At 38.3% G+C, this 21667-nt stretch overlaps 1 protein-coding gene across 1 annotated transcript in view; it reads left to right on the top strand.

The window, feature by feature from the left end:
- LOC116178376 overlaps nucleotides 1–8180 on the top strand; it is a 33989-nt gene extending 25809 nt beyond the window's left edge. Inside the window, exons 3-5 of the mRNA XM_031497858.1 lie at nucleotides 2966–3095; nucleotides 7952–8092; nucleotides 8151–8180. Of these exons, the coding sequence (XP_031353718.1) occupies nucleotides 2966–3095; nucleotides 7952–8092; nucleotides 8151–8180 (301 nt within the window). The remainder of the gene's footprint in view (nucleotides 1–2965; nucleotides 3096–7951; nucleotides 8093–8150) is intronic.
- Nucleotides 8181–21667: the final 13487 nt, after the last annotated feature.

Raw genomic sequence — 21667 nt, 5'->3', positions numbered from 1 at the left:
GTTGTGGGGGCCAATCTTTCAAGTTAAATAACCCGAGGGAAACCTTCACGAGCGAATTTTTAGGGACCAATATCCTTGGAGGCGAATTTTCCGGGGGAAAATTTTGACAGACGCATCATCTGGGGGCGGTGAATACTGTAGGGGTGAATCTTTTGGAGGTGAATTATCAGGGACGAATTTTTCGACCGGTTTTGTTGAGGCAAATTTACCGAGCTGGCAAATTTCTTGAGGGCGAAATTTACCGAGGTGTTCCCAATTTCTTGAGTGCGAATATTCCGTGGGCAAATCTTTCGGAGGCATTTTTTCCAGGAGCGATTCTTCTTGAGGCGAATTTTCCGGTGCGAGTATCTCGAGGAAGAATTATCACGAGCAAAATTTTAGAGACGAATCTTCTTGGGGGCGAATTTTCCGAGACGAATATTCAGAAGGCGAATTTATATAGACGTATCCTCTGGAAGCGAGTTTTCAGCGATGAATTTTCCTAGAGTGAATCTCAGATTTTCGATGGCGAGTATCCCGGGGGAGAATTTTCACGAGAGAGTTTTTAGGGACGGATCTTCATGGGGGGAGGGAGCCAATTTTCCGGGACGAATATTCCGTGGGCGTGTTCTCTAAAGGCAGGTGAATATCCCAGGGGCGAATAGTCTATGGGGAAATCTTTTAAGGGCAACCGGGGGCGAATCTTCTGGGGGTGGATTTCTCTGGGCGAATATTCTCGTGGCGAATTTCACGGTGCCAACACCTCGAGGGCGGATTGTCCGGGGGTGAATATTCCGGGAGCGAATTTTTAGGGGCGTGCCATCTGGAAATTTTCAGAGTTGAATATTCCAGGAGGCGAATTACAGCAGGGACGAATCTTCTGAGAGCAGAACTCGTGAACTTCGTGAAGTTTTCTTGGGTCGAATTTATCAAGCGCGGAGTTTTCTTGGGTGAGAATATTCCAAACGCGAATATTCCATGGGCGAATATTTTGAAGAAGAATTTTAGGATCGGCGGCGGATTTATTCCAGAAGAAAATCTTCCGGAGGTTAATTATTAGGGAAGAATCTTCTGGGGGTGGCTTTCCCTAGGCTGAATCCTCTCGATGCGAATTTCACGGAGCAAATATCTCGAGGGCAAAACCTCCGGGAACGAATTTACCCTGGAGAAAGTAGAATTTTCAGTGGGCAAATATTTCCAGGGTGAATCTGCCGGGGGCGAATATTCCTGAGGCGAATTTTTCGGAGAGTTATAAGGCTATAAGAGCCTTGAAGTACGTTTCCAGGATTTTTAACAAACGTAAAGGGTTACTAAGGGATATGAAACGGAATCTCTAAATTTTTATGGGCTTTGGGGCATTTTTGAGCCTTGAAGCGCATAAAAGACGCGCTATTAAGAGTCTTTAAGAGCTTTCAGAGGTTTTAATACCTTCCAAAAGTTCTGTAAGGTCTCCAAGGGTTTCATTGGATTTTAGAGTTTCAAAACTTTTTTTAAACTTTAGGGTGTTTAAGAGCCTTGGGACATTTAAAACGCCTAATTATCCAAAAACCCCAATAGCCTTAGTCAACGTTAAGAATTTTCGAAGATTTTCTAAAGCCTCCAAGGGTCTTGTGGGAATGTTATGGGGTCTTTAAAACTTTTTCAAGATTTTGGTTGCTTAAGAGCCTTGGCGCACCTAAAGGCCCTATTATTCTTTGTGAAGCTTTCATAAACTTTGGGACATAGAAAGATCTTTAAAGACATTTAAGAGCTTTCAGTAGTGTGCACGGACTTTGGGTGGCTCTTGATAGCTGCAATAGTATCAAGAGACCTTAAGACCCTTCACGAGTTTTTAGAGTCAGTAGGTGCGTTTATTTAAAAGGTTAAAAATAATCTCAAGGGCTTCTTTTCCTTGGGCTGGGCATTTTACGCCCTCGCACTCTGACCCTTGGATCTATTGTTCCCTTTAAGGATTTCATTAAGATTCTTTAAAGGTTTTCTAGTCTTCAAGAGACTCCAAGGGTCTTTTACAAGGTCCAAGAGCCTTTAATTGGAGTTTGCCCCCTGTGAACCATTTTTGGGAATTTTTAAGCCTTGGAAGGCTTTCAGAAACTGTAATAGAGAGAAAGGTCAAGGGTATCTAAAAGCCTTCATGATTCGTCAAATCTTTCCTCATCATTAGCCTTCCATGGTCTACACACACTTTTAGTTGCCCTTAATAGCATTCAATTTAAGAGCCTTTATGACCCTTTACAGGTTTGTAGAGTCGAAAGGTGCGTTTAAAAAGGGATTTTAAGCTCCTAGAATCTCGAACGATCGCTGTGGACATTATTCAGTAGAATTGACGATTACTGCGATCGGTCAACAAAAAAGTCTTTACGGTTCGCGACATCTTGGCGGGCCGGGACCTTCGAGCGCTAAGTTCGTGTCGCCTTTTGGTTTATCCTTCTCCCTTTCGACCCACATAAATCTACATGCGTTACCCGCAGCTCGAACGCTAACTCATCCGTGCGAACGCCTTATTTGAATATATAGAGGTTGCCGAAGACGTATACGCCATAACGTCGCTAGACTCGTTAACGTACCATAATTCCTAGTTACTCCGCTTCTGTTTATCTCAACGGCGAATCGTAAGTCACTTGGAAAACACATTACGGGTGAGCTTAATGAGGCCGGCTCAATTAACATCGCCAGGCAAACCGAGAGAAAAAGTGGTTCATTTAGAAATTAAGCTTGTTATCATTTCTACACAGTCCCTACTCTTTAGACGTGAAAAACTTCTACGGGTGTTCCATGCGAATGCATATTTGAGGCGCTAGTCAATTTGTACCCCTGATAATCCCCTTAACAGTTTCAATAACCCGAAAATCCGCCACCGCGAAACAATCCCGCTCGGCATCGCATTGTTCGGCCGAGCGAGCGTGGAATCTAATTAAGACGATCGTACGTATTAAATCTGTACGTGAGGGCTGTACACCGTTTAATTAAATTTTCTTTTTATTTACAGGACTACCGGAAGTCCCCAGGCGAAATCGCCCGGAAGCAGCGCGGGAGCGTTGATACCGCCAGAGGCACGCACACCTACTGCAACCTCCAACAAAGCACTACAAAATGTCAAGGGAGGCGACCATCCCTCGGTAAGTGTCTCCCGTCTGCCGTCGCGCTAATTAAATATCTCAGAAGCGAGTTTTAATTAATTTAGTTAGTCGAACTTTCTTGGTAGGTATCTGCGTTTCCTGCTTCCGGAAACAAATGCTTTTCATGTTTGAGTTTAACGAATTTGAAATGTTGAAGGAAAATCTCTTTAAAACAACATCTCGAATGCTGAAAAGCACATTTCAAATGGCAAGGGCACAATACCCAGAGATATAAATCCTCAAAAATGCAAAGACTCAATTACTCAAGAATCTAACTCGACCCAAATTTGCAAGGGGATAAATCCATACTCGAAAATGTTTAAAAGATTAAAGGCCGAAGGCTCAAAAACTTTAATGTAAAGTCAGAAGGCTCGAAGAGTGAACTACTCGAAGACTCCATCACACGGAGACACGGAGGTTCAGTAACTTAAGACTCAAAAACTCAGCAAAGACTCAATGACTCACTGAGTGAGTCTAGGGAACTCAAGTGACCATCACTCTAAAACTCAACGAATCTAGGACTCGAGTGTTTATATACAGGGTGAACAAAAAAGGCATTGTCTACTTGATCAATAGGTTAAAAAATACAGTGTACTTTGGAACTTAATTTCTTGGTTGGTGGTAAAACAAACAGAGCAAAATGTAGGAGCCATTTCAAAATTAATAAAATTCAAAAAGCAACTTCTCTGTTTTTGAGACATCACCTAGCAATGCTGTTCGATATATACAGAGTGAACAAAAAACAATTTTTTTATATACAAAGTGTTTAAACGTCAAGGCGCTCAAGACCCAAAGACTATAGAACCTAAACACCCAAGTACTCAAAGTCTCAAAGTGTTAGGATATAAAAATCCAGATGCTCTGAGGCTCAGTGACTCAACGACTCAACGGTCAAAGAGTCATAGGCTCAAATATTCGAAGGACCGAAAGTGCGAGGGCGCAAAGGCTCGAAATCTGAAAGTGTCTAAGACTCGAAAGGTCATGACTCAGAGACACTTAAGTTCACTGCAAAATTAGAAAGTCTAAAGGCCAAAGTATCCAGGGATCAAACTCTCTAAGACCTAAAGACTCGAAGGGTCTAAAACTCAAAGGCTCGATGGTTCTAGGGGGTCAAAGATTCAGAGTACACTCAGGTGCTAAATGGCTAAGTAAATGGACGACCTAAAGGTCAAAAAATCAGACTTAAAAATTACAAGGATCTATGGCGCAATGACTCAAACGCTGAAGTGTGCAAGGTGTACAAAGTGTACATGATCTCAACAGCACAAGACTCAGAGTCAGAAGACACAAGATCTCAAAAACTCGAAGACTCAAAAGCTGAAAATCGAGAACTCAGAAGCGTAAAGACCCAGGGACTTAAAGAATCAAAAACGCAAATACAAGGCGTGAAACATTCAGGATTTTAAGAAGCTCGGATCCCAAAGTTTCGGATGCGCAACTAGCAACGGTTCAAAAAAACCCAAAATGCAAATCTCAAGGTTAAAGATGACCCAAACGCGCAAATGCTCACCCTTAAAGATGCAAAGAACAAAGGCTCTAAAAACAAAATACTCACTTGACCACTGGAAGATTTTCTAAGGTCCGAGGATTTTAAGGCCGGAAGCGCAAAATTTAAAGAAACAAAGGATTAAGTATTTGAAGACTCGAAGCCTTGAGTATCCAAACATTCCATTACTCGAAAACTCAAAAACTGGAAGGTTCAGACACCCAAATACTCGAAAAGTCAAAAAACGCCAAGAAGACTCAAAGACTCAGAATCTCGGAAATTCAAAAAATTAACGACTCAAGACTCACCGGCACTGAGTCAAACGTGCAAAGGCTCTCCTATTACAGAGACACAAAAGACCCATGCACTTGACGAGCCAAATGCTTTAAAGCTTTTAAGACCAAAATACTCAGAATGACGCCGGAGTCTCAATGAATCAAAGGGTTAATTATTCGAAGACTCGAAGCGTTAAGAGCTTAAAAACTCCAATACTCGAAAGCTCAAAAACTGAAAGCACTAAGACTCAAAAATTCGGAAGTTCAGAGACGCCAAATCTCGAAAACTGAGTTAAAGACTCTGATATATGAACGCTCGAAAGCAAAGACTCAAAGACACAAGGGCCCAAGTCCCAAATACTCCAAGACTCAATACGAGCTGGAGATGCAGTAGCGCCCAAGTCAAAAACTCAAAGAATCAGATGCCGAAACTGTTAAAGGCTTAAAGACTCAAAGTCTCAAGGGCCAGATGACTCAAAAACCTCGAAGATTCTAAAACGCAAACATTCAAAGGGCCAAGTACTCAGAGCATCATAAACCTAAAAATACCAAGGACTCAAAGTCCAAAATACCCAAAGACAAAGCCAAAAAGACGCAATATCAAAAATGTATATGCTCAAAACTCAAACCCTCAAGGGCTTTAAGGCGCAACGACTCAAAGGGAAAAGAACAGGATTTCGGATCAGAAGACTCAACGGTCGAGGACTCGAGAATTCATAAATACGAAAGGTCAAGACTTTAAGGCTCAAAAACCTAAAGAACTATAAGGATTGATGCTCAAGAACCCCAAGACGCAAACATTTAAGGGCCAAAATGCCACAGAGTCAAAAACTCATACACTAGAAGCCTTCACGATCACAGAACCCAAAAAATGAAGACCCAGAATCGAAAACCCGACCACTCAAAGGTTCAAAAACTCAAAACCTGAGAAGCTAAAAAAATTCTAAGGGTCTAGCTCAAAGATTCAAGTACTATGGTTGGTCTAAAACATGTGTTTCAGTGGTAAAGGATGGCAACCGTTGAATGAGGCGCAAAGATTCAAAAGCTCAAGGGTTCGAGGGCTCAAAAACTCAGATGCGCAGAGATTTAGAAGCTTATGGAGTCAAAGACATGCTCCAAACTCAATTTCTTAAAGGCTTGAAGCTCCAAAGGCCCAAAGGCCAAAAACCAAGACCTTGGGAGACTCAAAGATCCTAAGATTTGAGAACTCGAACATCCCTAAGGCTCAAAAACAGAAAAACTCAATGACTTAAAAACTCAAAAACGTAAAGCACTATAAACCCTGATGCTCGAGAAGACTTAAAAATTTAGAAATGCACGAACTCAGAGACTCAACACAGAAGATAAAAGGTGTAAAACTCAGACTGAAGCGTTCAAAGGCTCAAGTACTCGAAACTGGTGGTACACGGGTAACCTTTACGGTTCAAGGGAGAAATGGCTCAATGGGTACAAAGGCTCATAGGCGCCGAATCAAAAAAACGCGAACACTCAACAGTTCAAAGGCTTGGAGATTGAGAAGTTAAAAGGTCTAAGGCTCAAATTCGAATACTGGAGGGTTCATAGGCTCAAGTTTTCGAAATTGGTGTGAAATATATGTTTCACTGGTAACCTTTACATACGGTTCAAGGGCGCCAGTATCAATGACCCAAAGGCGCCTAGTTTCCGAAACTCGGGGGCCCATACAGGACCCAAATATTCAAAGGCTCAAAGTGTTAGGACTTAGAAACTCAGATGCTATAGACTAAGGATAAAAAATCATTGGTTCAATCACTCAATGACTCATTTGCGCCTCAAAGGTTCAGGGACTCAAAGAAATGAGATTCAAAAAAGTCAAAGTTCAAAAATCCGAAAGTTTATACAGAAGGTAACAAGTTATCGATAATCAAAATCAGGTCTCATGGTACTAAGGTCTCAAACCTGAAGATTTACAGATCTCAAGTTATCCATGAATCAATGTCTCAAGGTCTAAAAAGTCTCAGAGCCTCAAAGGTTCAGCGATCCAAGACTCCAAAGGTCTAAATATTGGAAGGCTCAAAGACTTAGTGTGTTAGAACTCAGACTCAGACGCTTAGCGGCTGGATGAAACTAGTCAAAGTTCAAGGAGCCATAGATTCAAAAGCTATAAGAATCAAAGGTCTGAAAACCGAAAGAAAATCCCAAAATTAAGGGGCGGGAGACCCAAAGCTCATAGATGCAACTATTCAAGTACAAGATGTCAAAAATTCTAAGGTCCGGAGGTCCGAAGGCCTTAAGAATCCGGAGCGCTAGAGCGCCAGACCTCAAGAGCCCGACACGCAGAAACCCATGCACTAAATGACTCAACGTCTCCGAAGCTCATGGACTCAGAGGGTGACTAAGACTGAAAGATCCAAGGTTCAAGGACTCAGAGGCTCAGAACTTCAGTAACTCAACGAGTTGATCAAAAGGTTTGAGACCTAAATATTTGAAGGGCTAATCATATAGGAACAAAAGAATTAATTAAGGAGAGCATGTTCCACCGAAAATCCGTTAAATCCCTTACGTTTCTTTTTTTTGCTTTTTGAGCCTCAGGCAGTCGCGAAAAAAAAATGATGGCGGTTGGACAGCATTCAGTTCTCGCGGAATTATCTCCGTGGATACTGGTCCCTTTAATTTCGCAAACGGCCGCTGAAACTCAGGCACGAGCGAAAATCCCATAAACCTCAATTAGTGTAAAACGCATTTCACTTCCATACTGACGCCATTACAGAATTTATGGGTCGTTATATCTGGCCGTGCACGGCATTCGCGCTTACGAGTGTGCAAAACCGTGCCGTAATCACTTTTTAGCGGACGAAAGCCGCCCCTCGCATTATATTCCATATCGCGAAAAAAAATCGTTAGGGGATTAATTTTCGCGCGACGTTGCCGTTTCATAAACTGGACGCTGTACTTACCAATATTGTTGTAATTAAGCGGGCTCGATTCTCAGACAAGGTGGTAATAATGTCCCGATTAAGTAATTAGGAAACTTTAATAGCTTCACTAATTAGTCTGATAAGACGTAAATGAACCCACAATCCGTAGGGCAATTTGCATACAATTAGTATGGTAGTAATTAACGTTCCTCGTTACAGATGGCGTTCTTACAGAATCGCTCGATATCCCTTGTCGACATGTACATCGACAATTCGGAGCCATCTGAAAATGTCGGACAGATACACTTCTCTCTTGAGTACGACTTTCAAAATACAACTCTTATCCTTAGACTTATACAGGTGAGTAATACCTAATTAGTATAATTTAATTAGAGTTTACGCTCTTACCTTTCCCAAGGAACGCTTAAATATCGAAATAATCGCGTAATTACAATTTTCTTTAATAATTCAATTTAATTTGATTTAATTAAAGCGGTAGGTAAATGTTAATTAGGCACTAATTTCTTCAAGTATGTAATTAAGTAGGTACGTAGCTCCTATACTATTAACTAATTGAAGGAAATTTCAAATAAATTACATTGTTGTGTGTTAATTAATCTTATAATTTGCAATTACAATTACGTAATTGACGCTATTAATTGTTGGTAAACCGTTATTGCTAATAATAAATTGCACAGAGTTCCACTAAATTAGGCACAATTAAACTTTTATAGATGTCGCGTCTGCTAAATTAGGGGCAATTGGAACCAAATTTTTATTGCAACGTTGCAACGTAAGGTTTTTATAAATTGCAGGCAATTAGTAATAATTAAGAACTAATTACTCCTGTAGCTAATTTCGAGTTCAAATTACCTAAAATTACGCGAATTATTATTATTTGTTGACAAACAAGAAATTGTGAATTACAAATAAATTAGCAATTAGAACTCTACATTCACTGAAACGGTGACCGAATTTCTTATAAATTACTCTAAATTAGGGGCAATTAGTGCTCAATTTGTGTCGACTTTACTTGAAACGTTAAAACATAAACTGAAAATTAGAGCAAATTTGTCTTATAGTTTGCAGTTTCAAATGACATAAAGGTACGTAATTGATGTAATTACTTATTGGTTAACCGTTAATGCAAGTAAGAATCGCAAATTATTACCCGCTCTTAGATTAAGGTTCACAATTAGGTTCTAATTAGTATCCAGCGCGTTGTCGAAATCAGGAAAAGTGCACGATTTATTATTTTTAAACGTAACTCAGCTTCTATACGGTTCTTATTGTCAATGAAAGGGAAATTTTAAATAAATTCCAATTAATTAGGTGCCATTAGAGCGTAATTTGGTAAAAAGTTTTAATTAAAAGCTAATTTGCTACTCTCTGGCAGCTAATGGGAACAACAGTGGCTGATTTAGTTGGTAATGGGATTACTTCGGTGAATGAAGGTCATCTGCCAGCTAAGGGAGATTGTTTTCTATAGAAAATAATGCCTAATTGGTAATTAGGGTTTAATTAAGAATTATTTGATAAAAACCGTATTTTCCAATTTAAGTCAAGGTTCAAGGTTCGATCGAAACCACAACCAGAAGTAACTGAAAACGAATAATTAAAGAACACCTGCTGATTATCACACCTTTTCTACTCAAATTAAGATCCAATTAGGGTGTAAGTGCAGTTGCGACTATACTTCTGGTAATTCGCAATTTTTAACAAATTAGTGATTAAGCAAACAGCATGCAATTCCTGATTAACACCTAACTATACGACGAATAATAGGTCCGCGCACAAATGGCATGAAAATTAAATAATATAATTAACGGAATCTAAAAATTACTTAAGGGAACTGAAATTCTAAAATATAAATTTGCCCTCGCCTTCGAAATGACAAAAGCGTTCGGACACTACAAAGATAATAGAAATATCTTGACGGGAACGGTTGCAAACGGCTATGTTTAATCAGTGAATATATGTCATCATCGCCAATCCAAACAGGTTTGTTTAAATCGAGTTATCACACCACAATTGCTGTTTCCCTGTACAAGGAGGGTACAGAATGCAGTGGCCCCTTTCTGCTGCACTCCTGTTCACCTGGTGCACTTTTGCAATAGTGCGATTCAATTACTTTATCAGTCCTGTTTCAAATACGTTCCAGGAAAAGTCTAAAGTAATTCGTGAAACGAGTTTGTCTTCTACTATCCTAATACCTACTAAAAGTTTTTTTAAACTTCAGTAAAATGTTGAGGATATCAGGATATCACTTTATAAATGCAATTATTTCCTTGTTACACTTTGCACCAGGAGCATGCTCCACACGACACGGGGGAGCACGTAGTGCATTTGGCACTTTTGTTCCCAGGGCTCACTTTTGGTAGTGCGTCAACTAGACAAATTTTTTGACCTCTGACTTAATTAATTAGGGAAAAATTAAACAACATTTATACTTTCTTACCGTAAAAATACAGTCAATTGCTATTAATTTCCTGATAATTAATCTTTTTGAAAATATGATTGCTGAAGTATCATTAAATCCTAATTAGTGTGTTAGGATTATTTACCTAATTTCAATTAATGTCAATTAACGTTAATCTCCGCAATATTTTTTTTGCTTGGATAAGATGAGTGTTTTGAATTTAAAATAATGATTATTGTATACCTTAATTAATTAAACGTTTGCGAATTCAATTAATTTTCTCCAATTAATTGTGTGAGCTTAATAATTATTGGTCAGAGAATTATTTGTCCATTAATCTTTTTGAAAATACGATTGCTGAAATATCTTTAAATCCTAATTAGTGTATTCCGATTATTTACCTAATTACAATTAAAGTCAATTAATGTTAATCTCCGCAATATTTTTTTTTGCTTGGATAAGATGAGTGTTTTGAATTTAAAATAATGATTATTGTATATCTTAATTAATTAAGCGCTTGCTAATTCAAATAATTTTCTCTAATTAATTGGGTGAGCTGAATAATTATTGGTCAGAGAATTATTTGTCCAGTTAGGTCGACACTGATTCAACCCTATTGCTAGATGCTTTGCTAATTATTGCTAATTATGTTCCCGAAACAAGACGAAATTTGTCGTACGTTATTTGTTAAAAGATGAAATCCTCAGTCTATCGATTGCTCGGATCAAGTTCCATGCGAAAAGGTCAAATATAGATAACGTGCGTTAGAGCTTCCGTAATATATTGCCCAACTGTTTCCAGCGTGGATTTATCTCGAGCGATTTCCCTTAAACAGGTTCGCCACATTTCTCACCGACTTGTCACCGATATTTATTACGAATGCGGAAGAGAGTGTGCCTTTATTGCACTTCGCAAACTTTCCCGGGAGCTCCCTTAAAAGCGTAACTGTAATGTATCACCATAACGAAATAAGAGTAACGAGAAGTTTTTTAATCCCCTCGGGAAAAAACGTCCTGATGTAGGTTGACTTAATCTCGCTGAAAGCGGATCGATTCGCCTATTTTACCTGCTCTTATATTCATTATTTCGGAAGGCATATCTACGACGCACCGTTCCAAAGTTCCAAGATAAGGGCTACTAGATCAAAAGTTACAGCCCTTTGAATTTTTTGTCGAAATTGGTTTCGACAAAAATTCTGACAGCGCCAATCGATAGCGCTGGTCGAGACCTTTCCAACGAGGGGTTGGAAGGCATATCTACGACGCACCGTTCTCGAGATATTACGGTTTGTCAGAATTTTTGGTCGAAATTTTAAACCGTAATATCTCGAGAACGGTGCGTCGTAGGTATGCCTTCCGACCCCTCGTTGGAAAGGTCTTGACCGGCGCTATCGATTGGTGCTGTCAAAATTGCAGTCGATTTTTGGTAAAAAAAAGGAAGGTAGGTATAACACTGCCTTTTTTTTGGCCTGAAAAAAAGTTGTCTCAGATCGACCGGGAAATATTTTCTTATAGAATGTGGCCTGTAGAATCCATAATTTCAAACAGTTCCAAGATCGGGCTACTAGATCAAAAGTTACAGCCCTTTGAATTTTTTGTCGAAATTCTGTTCTTCTGTTTCGACAAAAATTCTGACAGCGCCAATCGATAGCGCTGGTCGAGACCTTTCCAACGAGGGGTCGGAAGGCACATCTACGACGCACCGTTCTCGAGATATTACGGTTTGAAATTTCGACCAAAAATTCTGACAAACCGTAATATCTCGAGAACGGTGCGTCGTAGATATGCCTTCCGACCCCTCGTTGGAAAGGTCTCGACCAGCGCTATCGATTGGCACCATGGCGGTAAAAGATAAGGGGAGACGACACCAGGCTTGTGACGTGCATTATGAACTAGGATCAGTAGGCGGAGCCTATGGTCATACCAATATGGACGACACGCCAATAACAATTTAACACTTGAAAATACTTAATCGTCAAGCACCAATTAACTAATAATAGCTGCCAGCTACTGACAATACCTAGATGACATTTGTGTCACACCAATATGGCTAATCTGCTGTCGCGCGGTAACTGTCGTGTCGTCTCCCTACTTATTGTACCTCCATGATTGGCGCTGTCAGAATTTCGACAAAAAATTCAAAGGGCTGTAACTGTAACTTTGTAACGGTTTGAAACCTCATTAAGCAACAACAGATTCTTACCTTACCTACCTTACCTTAGAGCGGTCAACATGAGCAAAACCGAGAAAATAGAGCAAATGTTTTGGAGTCTAGAGGGAGCGATAGGGCAAATAGGCAGTAAACTAGACGCGGTATTAGTTGAGTCGAAGCAAATGAAGGAGGAAAATGTTAAGCTGAGAGAAACTATAAAAACGCAGGATGTGAGAATAGAGCAGTTAGAGAGAGAAGTGAGAAAGAAAAGTGTAGTGATACGAGGAGGAGGAAAAGTCACGATTCTACTGCAAAAAATAGGGATAGATACCGGCAGTAGGGAGCAGATAGGGGAAGCAAAAGAAAAGGCCAATACTAGTAAAGTTGAATAAAGAGCGAGTTAGAACAAAGATCTTCCAGAGCACAAATAAATTAAAAGAAACGGATATCTGGATAAACGTGGATTATCTCAAGGATGTGCTGCTGGAAAGAAGGAGGTTAATATCGCAAACGAAGAAGGCAAGAGACAAAGGAGTGAGAGCGGAAATTAAATACAACAGGCTGATAATAAATAATGAAGTATGGTATTTAAGATTCGCTTGGAGAGCTAAGGATTTGCGACCATCAGCTCTACAAATATCTCAAAGAAAATAAGAACCGATAATTTGATAAAGATTGAATTATTATTTATCGTTTTATCCTATTCCTTAAGAGGTCAGAAGAAGATCACTGACTGACAGCTGAAATCTATAATTACATATTAAGAAACACCCTGGATTTAATTAAGATATACGAAGACTAACCAGAGGTAGGACAAAGAAGAAGTAATTGTATACATTTGATACATGGCGCACCCCCCACATATAGGGTTTTGGGATGCGTTCAAGAAGAAGATCCAAGGACATTTTGGCCAAATTCTTTTTATTTGAGGTTTTTGGTAGTATATATGTTATGTATCTCGAAAAGTAGCCTAAAATGCTTTGAAAGACATGTGGAAAGCGCATAAATAGATCCGGAAAAACCTAAGTTTTCAGTGAAATAGTCTTTTGTATCCTTCTGAACATCGCCTAGTTCTACAAAAGTATACCTACCTACTGTTCAGGACACGTGACAAGACTAAGGCACTAACAGTTTTTGTTTTATTTCTTAGATTATAGGCCCAAAACACGTGCTTGTTATAGTTGAGGGTAAATCCGCCACTGAAAAACGTGTAGTGTTTTCCAGAGGCTCGTACCCGTTACACCCAACTGTTACGGCATTGGGCTCAATGGTATTTCCAGTGTACCTACACCCTAAGCAATAACTGGTGGACTGACTGTCCAAGCGTGTAGTTTAAAGCAAAAAAATAATAAAGAAACTCACAAAAACCGCTCCTCACTTTTAAGTATCAGCACACCAACTATTACAATTAAAAAAAATTAAACCACGTAAGAAATTTTACTTTCGCTTTCACTGGGTCGCTTCGTACATATAAACTACTTACAGCAGCAACAAATAAACGAATGGGTTACCTAATGCACACCTGACCACTTGGGATGCAAAAAAACCTTAATTTCCTCTTTTTTGTGGTTGCAAATTTTACATTTAAATTCTGTCAATTCCGCTTATAGCGAGCTAATTAACACGCCTAGGCCGATAATTTACCAATGCGGAAGATTAAAAAAAATCGCCGAGGTTATTTTTTCTAGGCCTATCTCGGGCAATTACCATGTACCGGTTCGAGTTAAATCATGTAATTAACGCACATCCACACAAGGCGCACACATCACACAAAAAAAGGTCATACCTTCGAAACGAGTTGCGTCGGACTGAAAATCGGGGATTGATTAGTACCTTTTTTTTCTGATGCACTCTATCAGTCGGTTACGCAATTAGCGCGGTTTTTTCGTTGGGGAAAATTATATTTAATTGTATGTTTATGTAGATGGAGATATCGGTTACTGATTCGATGTGGAAATGTAGATCGTGGCCCGAAAAAAAAAATCTTGCAACTTCGTCGAAGATAGCAAGATATCTTATCGGGTTAGTGGCGTGTTAACTGTTTTGCAAATGAGTACCTGTTTAAAAATTACTGTCATTATCTTTAGCTGTTTACGACGTGATGGACTAATAATAGATCCTTGAAAATTGTTATTGTATACTGTGGAAGGGGACCTTTTTCGTGCCTGTTAATTAAAACCTTGAGACTGACAACAGAGGAAAAAAAACTAGTTTATAAATAAGCAGTTATTGCTATCAAGTAAGTACGTAGTTCGCGGAAATTCTATTTGCAACTTGTGAATAGAGATAGTCACCAAGTTAAAAAAGTAATTTTTTGATTCCGCTTGAGTGAAAGAGCGCAATATAAATTGTAGAAGCTGCAAAGAGGAGGAAAACAGATCAGAAAACAATATCCATTATCCATGGACCATCAACAAATAAACAACCTTGCTCTCAATTCCCTCCTTCCGGAAAAATCTATCGAGTTTGGGTCAAATTCTGCTTTTCTTTTACGTCACTGTGGCACAACTCTATATTAACAATAAAATGGTCACCCGGAATGGCTATTCCCTCCAAAAAGCAAACCCGATCCCGCTTAAATTTCAAATCGAAAAGTCGCACGTGACCAAACATCTAAGGCAGAGCCCCCTTACGTTAGTTGTTGTAATCAACGCTATGATCTGAAGTATCGTAAGGAAGGAACGCAAAATAAAACACTGTGATGGCGTAATAGTATAATTCGAATTTGCATTTTAATCAGTTATTTATCAATAGTCAATAATCTCGAACGATGAATTGATTGATAATAAAGCTTGATAAATATAAATCACATACACAAAACATGATAGCAAATACAAGTTTTAAGCAAGTTGCAAAGGAAAGAAAGAACAAGCAGGTAAAAAAAAAGTTAGCTGTACAATAGGTGACTCATATTTGGTTGCTAAAAGCTTGGAGGGCAAATTCAACGTTTAAAACTGTGGAAATTAATGAATCGCAACTCATTCGCACATAGATTCTAAACCGAAGAGTTTTTGTGTTAGCAGAATTTCACCCCTAGAATAGGTAACAATGGGACCTGGTTGCGGGAGTTTCCAGTCTATAGTTGAGAGTCGAGATCAGTCTCGGCATTAGCTGTCGTAATTAATGTGGTTAGAGTTGTTTACCACCCTCGTGACTGTCTAATTCAAATGTTAGTTGATAAACAACAAGTCGATATATACATCAAACTTCAAACAATTCGATAATTTCCACAAAAGGATGATCAAAAGTTATACATTTTGATCATCCTTTTGTGGAAATTATCGAATTGTTTGAACAAGAACCAAGACCATTGTAATCAAAATTGAGCAAACATTTACACCAAAAATGAACGCGATTTTAAACAATAACAGATAACAGCATTAAACACGTGATTCTACATTGAAGTCAAAGGAAGTCAATATAAAAAACAAAGATGGAAAGTTATAAAATATATAAACTTTTTCACACAAAACATAAATGCATTAAACAACACAAAAATAACAACAGAAGTAAACTAAACGAAGCTACAACCAAAATGTCAAAACGTAACCAGCGTTCGTGCTCTCCGAGACGGAGCAGTTGCTTCTAAGAAGTCGCGTGATTGCCAGCTCTCACAATGTGTGCATCATCGTAGGTTTTATATACAGGGCGGAACATCACAACAAGATACGGAGATTCGCATACAATTTTCAGCTCGCATTCGGAAACGCGACTTTTAATCCGGTTCATGAATAGCACTGACCCAGCTAAGAGACATACAGTTTTCCCTCAAGCCAAAACTGTCCAGTCGACGCCTTGAGGATTTCGTTTAAATGAAGGTGCGCCACACACGGACTGGGATTGCTATGCTTCAGTTCGTATATACATATAGTAAGGGCACGATGATGCTTTGGCGGTAATGGGTTGGCTTATGGTGAAAAAGCGCGCTAAATCTCGTGGAAAAAGGCGAAACGAATGTGTCCATGAATAAATTCTACACAGTCTCGCATTTGAGGTACCTTAGTAACGCATGTCCGCTCCTCCGTTTCAATTCTCCGAATTTGTCTTTTGTAAAACATAGGTAAATTTTCACATATACCGCTTCATAGTGAATATGAACAAAGGTATGTCTGGCGATAACAGCCGACAAGAACCGTATTGGGGAAAGTTTTCTAGTTCGCATCTCTTGTTTATACGAGGAGATAACATCTTTAAAGTAAGCATTTATGTCTGGGGCGTATAATGGGTACGGTAAATGGTGTTTGTGTTCTCGTATCTCTGCGATCCTGCAAATGTGTATAGAAACAATTTAACGCAATAGGAACGTGTCCTACTGCCCATGAATAAGTTCTGCACAGCTTTTCTTTTAAACGCGAAATTTGTATTAGAAGAACATGAACTCTGTAAAAGGTGTTCGCTTTGCTGTTTCACAAATTTGGCTTTGAAATTGTATTTGGTTGAGCGACCACGTACACATATAGGTGTGTGAAACAATTATTTCGCAGTGTGAATTTGCAATTGTTACCGGAAGTGAATATTATCCCCCTCAATACCTGTAAGTTATTTTACATTTTTTAAGTGTATAAAGCAGGAGTTAGTTTATTTTAGAAATTCGCATGATGAAGTAATTTAAATATTCCTAAAGGAATCAACCTATGCGAACCATTTACATGAATAGATTTTTATTATATTTATGAATAAGAATCAAATCCTAACAAAGGATTTGGGTTATTTAGTTTGATTAATTCGAAAATTACATTTAATTTCAGTGATACCATTCCTTTGGTTGCATTAAAATTTTGTTTAACATTAAAAGAGTAATTCAGTATGTGATAAAGATGAACCTTAGATAAGGATCAAACTTAGTATGGGCACGTGATAGGTATTGCATTTTTTGTATTTCTTTTCATAAGCCATATTGTTATTTTAAGTCCAATAACTTGGAAAGGAAATGAAAGTTGATCGCCTTTGTTTTAGTTAACACATTCAATCAATTAAAAAAATTTCAAAAATGTCTGACTAGGTCCAGCGGAGGTCGTCCGGAGATAAACGGTTGTTTTGCTTTCGGAACGGACGGTGCTGAACTCTGCTCGGGTGTCTGTTTCTATACGACGGAGTTTAGTAGTCGGTGGCTTGAAAATTAATGCCCACGGAAGCGGTGAAATCGACGGGACGAGGGGTAAAACGATACGGGCGTCACCAAGGGGTGCGATCTTGCCATTGGGCACGTATTCGGCTTGTTGCGGAATGGTTGCCTCAGGTAATACTCAACCAGAAAACGGAACTTCAGCAAATGGAGACGGTGACGCTCGAACACAATCTAAAAGTAAAAATAAGGCACACGAAAAAAACAACAAACCACAACTTAATTAGCGGTTGTTACGGAAGGTTAAATGCAGGGAAGCATCACAATTCTCCCCCCTTATAATTAACAAAGCAAGAAGCTAACGCTTAGTTTGAAAATTAAGCAGTACGGCCAAAAGAGAACTATGCGGCTAAAGAAACGCTGTAGAGTCGGTGGGATAAGCTCAACGTCAAAACAAAACAGTACTAATGAAATATAAATTGACGGCAAAAGCAAAAGATGAGGTACGATTGCGAAAATGAATTTGTGGATTAATAGATTAATGGAAAAGCAAAAAGATCCCTTTTGGTAGTGCGTTTTTTATTTATTTCACCGGTCATTTCGGATAGGAGCAACTGGAACTCGTACGCGTATTCCTTAGATAACTTTCGAAAATTAAAACCTTTTTTAAATTAATAACTCTTTCTGACGTCAGAAAAATATGGGATCGGTGTCAAAATTTAAGTTTTTTAAGAGCTCATCTAACGGATGTAATCCCGACTTAATCGGAGGCACTTATAACCCATTTAATTAGTGACGGTTAATCATACTTATCCAAATGGCCGGAATGCAATCCTCAAATTCGGTAGTCTAGTAATTAAACCCATTGTCAAGGAATTCGTAGGTCAAACGGCGGAATTATCCATATCACCTGGTATCTACGAAAGCTTCACGACCTTGCCGGTTTTAATCCTGTTTTTCGTATAACATTAGGAAACTGAAATTGATTTATTGGTAATTAACGCTCCTAAAACTTAACAAGGTTGATTGTCTTTCTTCTTCCCTGCCAAGAGAGCTTTCGGCGGCTGTACCAATAATTTAATTATTTCCATGGGAACGATTCCAAACGGCCTGATTAATTGTTGTCGCCGGATGCTCATCTACGGAGTGATCGCTAAAACTGGTAGAATTTCTCGGCAAAAATCGTTACAGAGTGTTTATTCGAGTTCAATCAAACCAAAGGAGATAAGAGGCCAAACTGCGACATATTTTTATTATACTGAGCTAGCCGTGGGTAAATTAAAAATTAATTGTCATATAACATTTTTGCCAGTGCTGCAGAGGTTCAATTTTATTTTATGCAAGTGAGGTCTTGTAACTAACCGTTTTTTAAAAAAAGTAATTTTTTGAATGTATATTTTGGTAAGCAGTTGTACTCAATTTTTGTTGAAGAAAATTGAAGCAAGTTGGAATTAAGTGTTACCGGTTATTTTGAGTGGAAAATTCCAACCAAGGACGTGGCCCTGCCACCTCTCAGCCTTTAAGGGCATTTATTAATATTTAAAAACCACTAGAAGTCTCAAAGAGTATTTTAGAGCCTTTAATCTGCGTCTTAGAGTCTTTGAAAACCAAATTTTGAAAGCCCCTTAAGAAGCTTATAAGGGTCCTTACGAATAGGGTTGAAGCCGTAGCCACAACCCCAACCATCATAGCCTTTTGTAAAACTTTTTTGAATTGTGAATTTATATTTTTTTTAAATCTATCAAAGCTACCTAGCTTTGCTTTGATGCCAAAACGACGAGTGTTTATTCGAAAAACCTTATCAGATAAAAATCCACTTATTGAAGTACTATTCCCAAGCAACAACGAAATGATTTAATTTGGCATTAGATTATCTGAGACTAATGACCGGTGATTAAGGTTAATAAATGATTAAAAATATTAGAATGGGAAACATATTCCCTTATAATCAAAGGTGGCTAGCATTCTAATTGCATCGTTTTGAAATTTCTCGTATCAGGAATTACAAAGATATAAATAACCTTGAAGAAACTGAAGCACTCAAGGTTTGGACAAATTCAAAAAACTCAATTTCAAAATATAATTGTTCAAATTTGATTTTCCTAATCAATAAAAAAATATTTAAAAACTAGCACAAAATTTTCCAAAAAAAGTCTCTACTCATTTGTTCGACATGTGGTCGGGCGAGAGAAGGCCACCCACATCGCTCACACGTGGGAAAATGTGCCATAGGCGAAGTGCGATCTCTAGTGTTTAACATGACAAGGAAAACGGTGTCGGTGACAATGAAAACGGTGATATGAAATGTAAAAATGTTGTCAGCGTTGGTATATGCTATTAAATGACGTCACGCATTATTATTCAGTACTTATCGTAATTTAATTTGAAAATTCAGTGGTTTTTCAATGGCACGTTATAATTTATTCCGTACTTCCTCAATTAAAATTTAGTTAGTGGTAGCATTCGCATTAAATGGAAATGGTCTGGGGTGTGAGGGGGCTTTTTTAAAAATTTTCCTTAATTCTTCAGATTTTTCAGCTCAAGTTCTTTTGATGTTATTTTAGGTTCCTTGGATTTTCTATATTCATCAGATCCATTGCTCAACTCTTCTAATTCTTCAAATTCTTCCTTTTCTGCGAATTTTTTTAACTTTTTATATACTTTTCGATTAATCTAACTCCCCAGACCCTTCCACTTCTGTCATCATCCACATTCTTCACTTATATCAAGTTCTTTACAATCTTCCCCGCTTCAGCTCAGTTCAGTACCAGTATTTCAGACTCTCTTTCTCTTTCTTTACGTCTTCTACTTCTATACATTCTTGAAATTCTCTTCGACTTTTCAAAATTCCTAAACACTTTCAAATTACGTTTCTTTTCTTCAAGTTTTTCCGTTTTTTGAGGTTTTGGAATCCTTCAAATTTTCCTACCAATTGTTTTTATACCTTTATACCTAGTTCACTCTGGTTTTTCTAATGTTTCAGAATCCTCCGGTTCTTCAATGTTCTCCAATTTTTCAATGTGAGCAGACTGGAGACTGTTTGCGACCCTTAAAGGCTTTTAAAGTGTGCTTTAAAGACCCTTGTGGATCCCTAAAGATCGTTAAGGGGTCAATACCAACCAATTAAATGCTCCGTTCATACATGCCATGAGGGTGCCATGGTAAAGGAATGAGAGCTATGAGAAAGAGTTATCCAGGCCTTCCCTGTTTTTAATATAATTTTCTTGCTGGAGGGTATTTTTTATCCCCGACGCCCTTCTTAGAGTAATAGGAATTGATAATTCTTTCTCCAAAAATCGTCATGCGATTCCTGAAATCTGAACGTTTTATGGAAAAAACTACCGGACTACTAAGGGCATGGAATACCCTCCAGTACATACAACAGTTTTATTGGCATTTCTAGAAAACTACCATGGCGCCATGGTAAAGAGATGAGGGTTATGGAGAAAGAGTTATCAAGAGAATTTAGAGAATAATCCTTTTTTTTGCTAGGGTGTATTTCTTTTCCCCAGACTCCCCTGTGATACGTTTCCTGCATTGAAGAAGAGGATCTGATGATTTTTTTGCAAAAATCATCATGCGATTCTCCTGAGGACCGAACGGTTTTGGGCGATAAATAAGTAGTACATGAAGAACATTTGATAAGGCTCTTAATAGACCTTTGAAGTATCTTTAAAGGCTTGGCTTTCACCAGAGGGAATGATCCCATAGACTGCGATAATGATCTTTAAGTTGTTTGGTATTTTAGATGTTCTTGCACTCTTGAAAAAGTTAAAGGACCCTTAAAAACCCATAAAAGAACCATTAAAAAATCTGAAATATTTAAAAAAAAAAAGCAGACTCTTAGGTACTGTTTGCGATCTTTAAAAGCTCTTAAAATATTTTAAGTGCCCTTAACATTTTTGAAGGCCGTTAAAAACCCATAAAGATCGTTAAAGGGTCAAAACAACTCTCTTAAATGCTCTTAAAGGACCTTTAAGAACTCTTAAAGCCGTCAAAGGCTTAAAGTATCTTAAGCACATTAAAAACTATCAAAGACATTCAAAAAAATTGAATGATCCTACAAACCAATCAAATACTCCCTTAAGGCTCTGCAATATCTTTTCTAAAGATACGCTAAGGATATTAAAAACCCGAGTTTCAAAGAAAGCAAAGAACTCCACGGTGTCTAAAGGATTTAAAAAACTCTTCTATGTTTTTGGGAATTGTTACACACTGTTGCGTTTCTTAACGGCTCCTAAAAGATTCCCGTAAACTGCTTTAAAGACCTTTGAGGATTCACTCTTAAAGCTTTTTAAGA

Source organism: Photinus pyralis, unplaced genomic scaffold (genome assembly GCF_008802855.1).
Source record: "Photinus pyralis isolate 1611_PpyrPB1 unplaced genomic scaffold, Ppyr1.3 Ppyr1.4_LG8, whole genome shotgun sequence".
Lineage (NCBI taxonomy): Eukaryota > Metazoa > Arthropoda > Insecta > Coleoptera > Lampyridae > Photinus > Photinus pyralis.
Note: the sequence above shows the minus strand (reverse complement) of the source record. Positions and strands in the feature narration are given on the sequence as shown.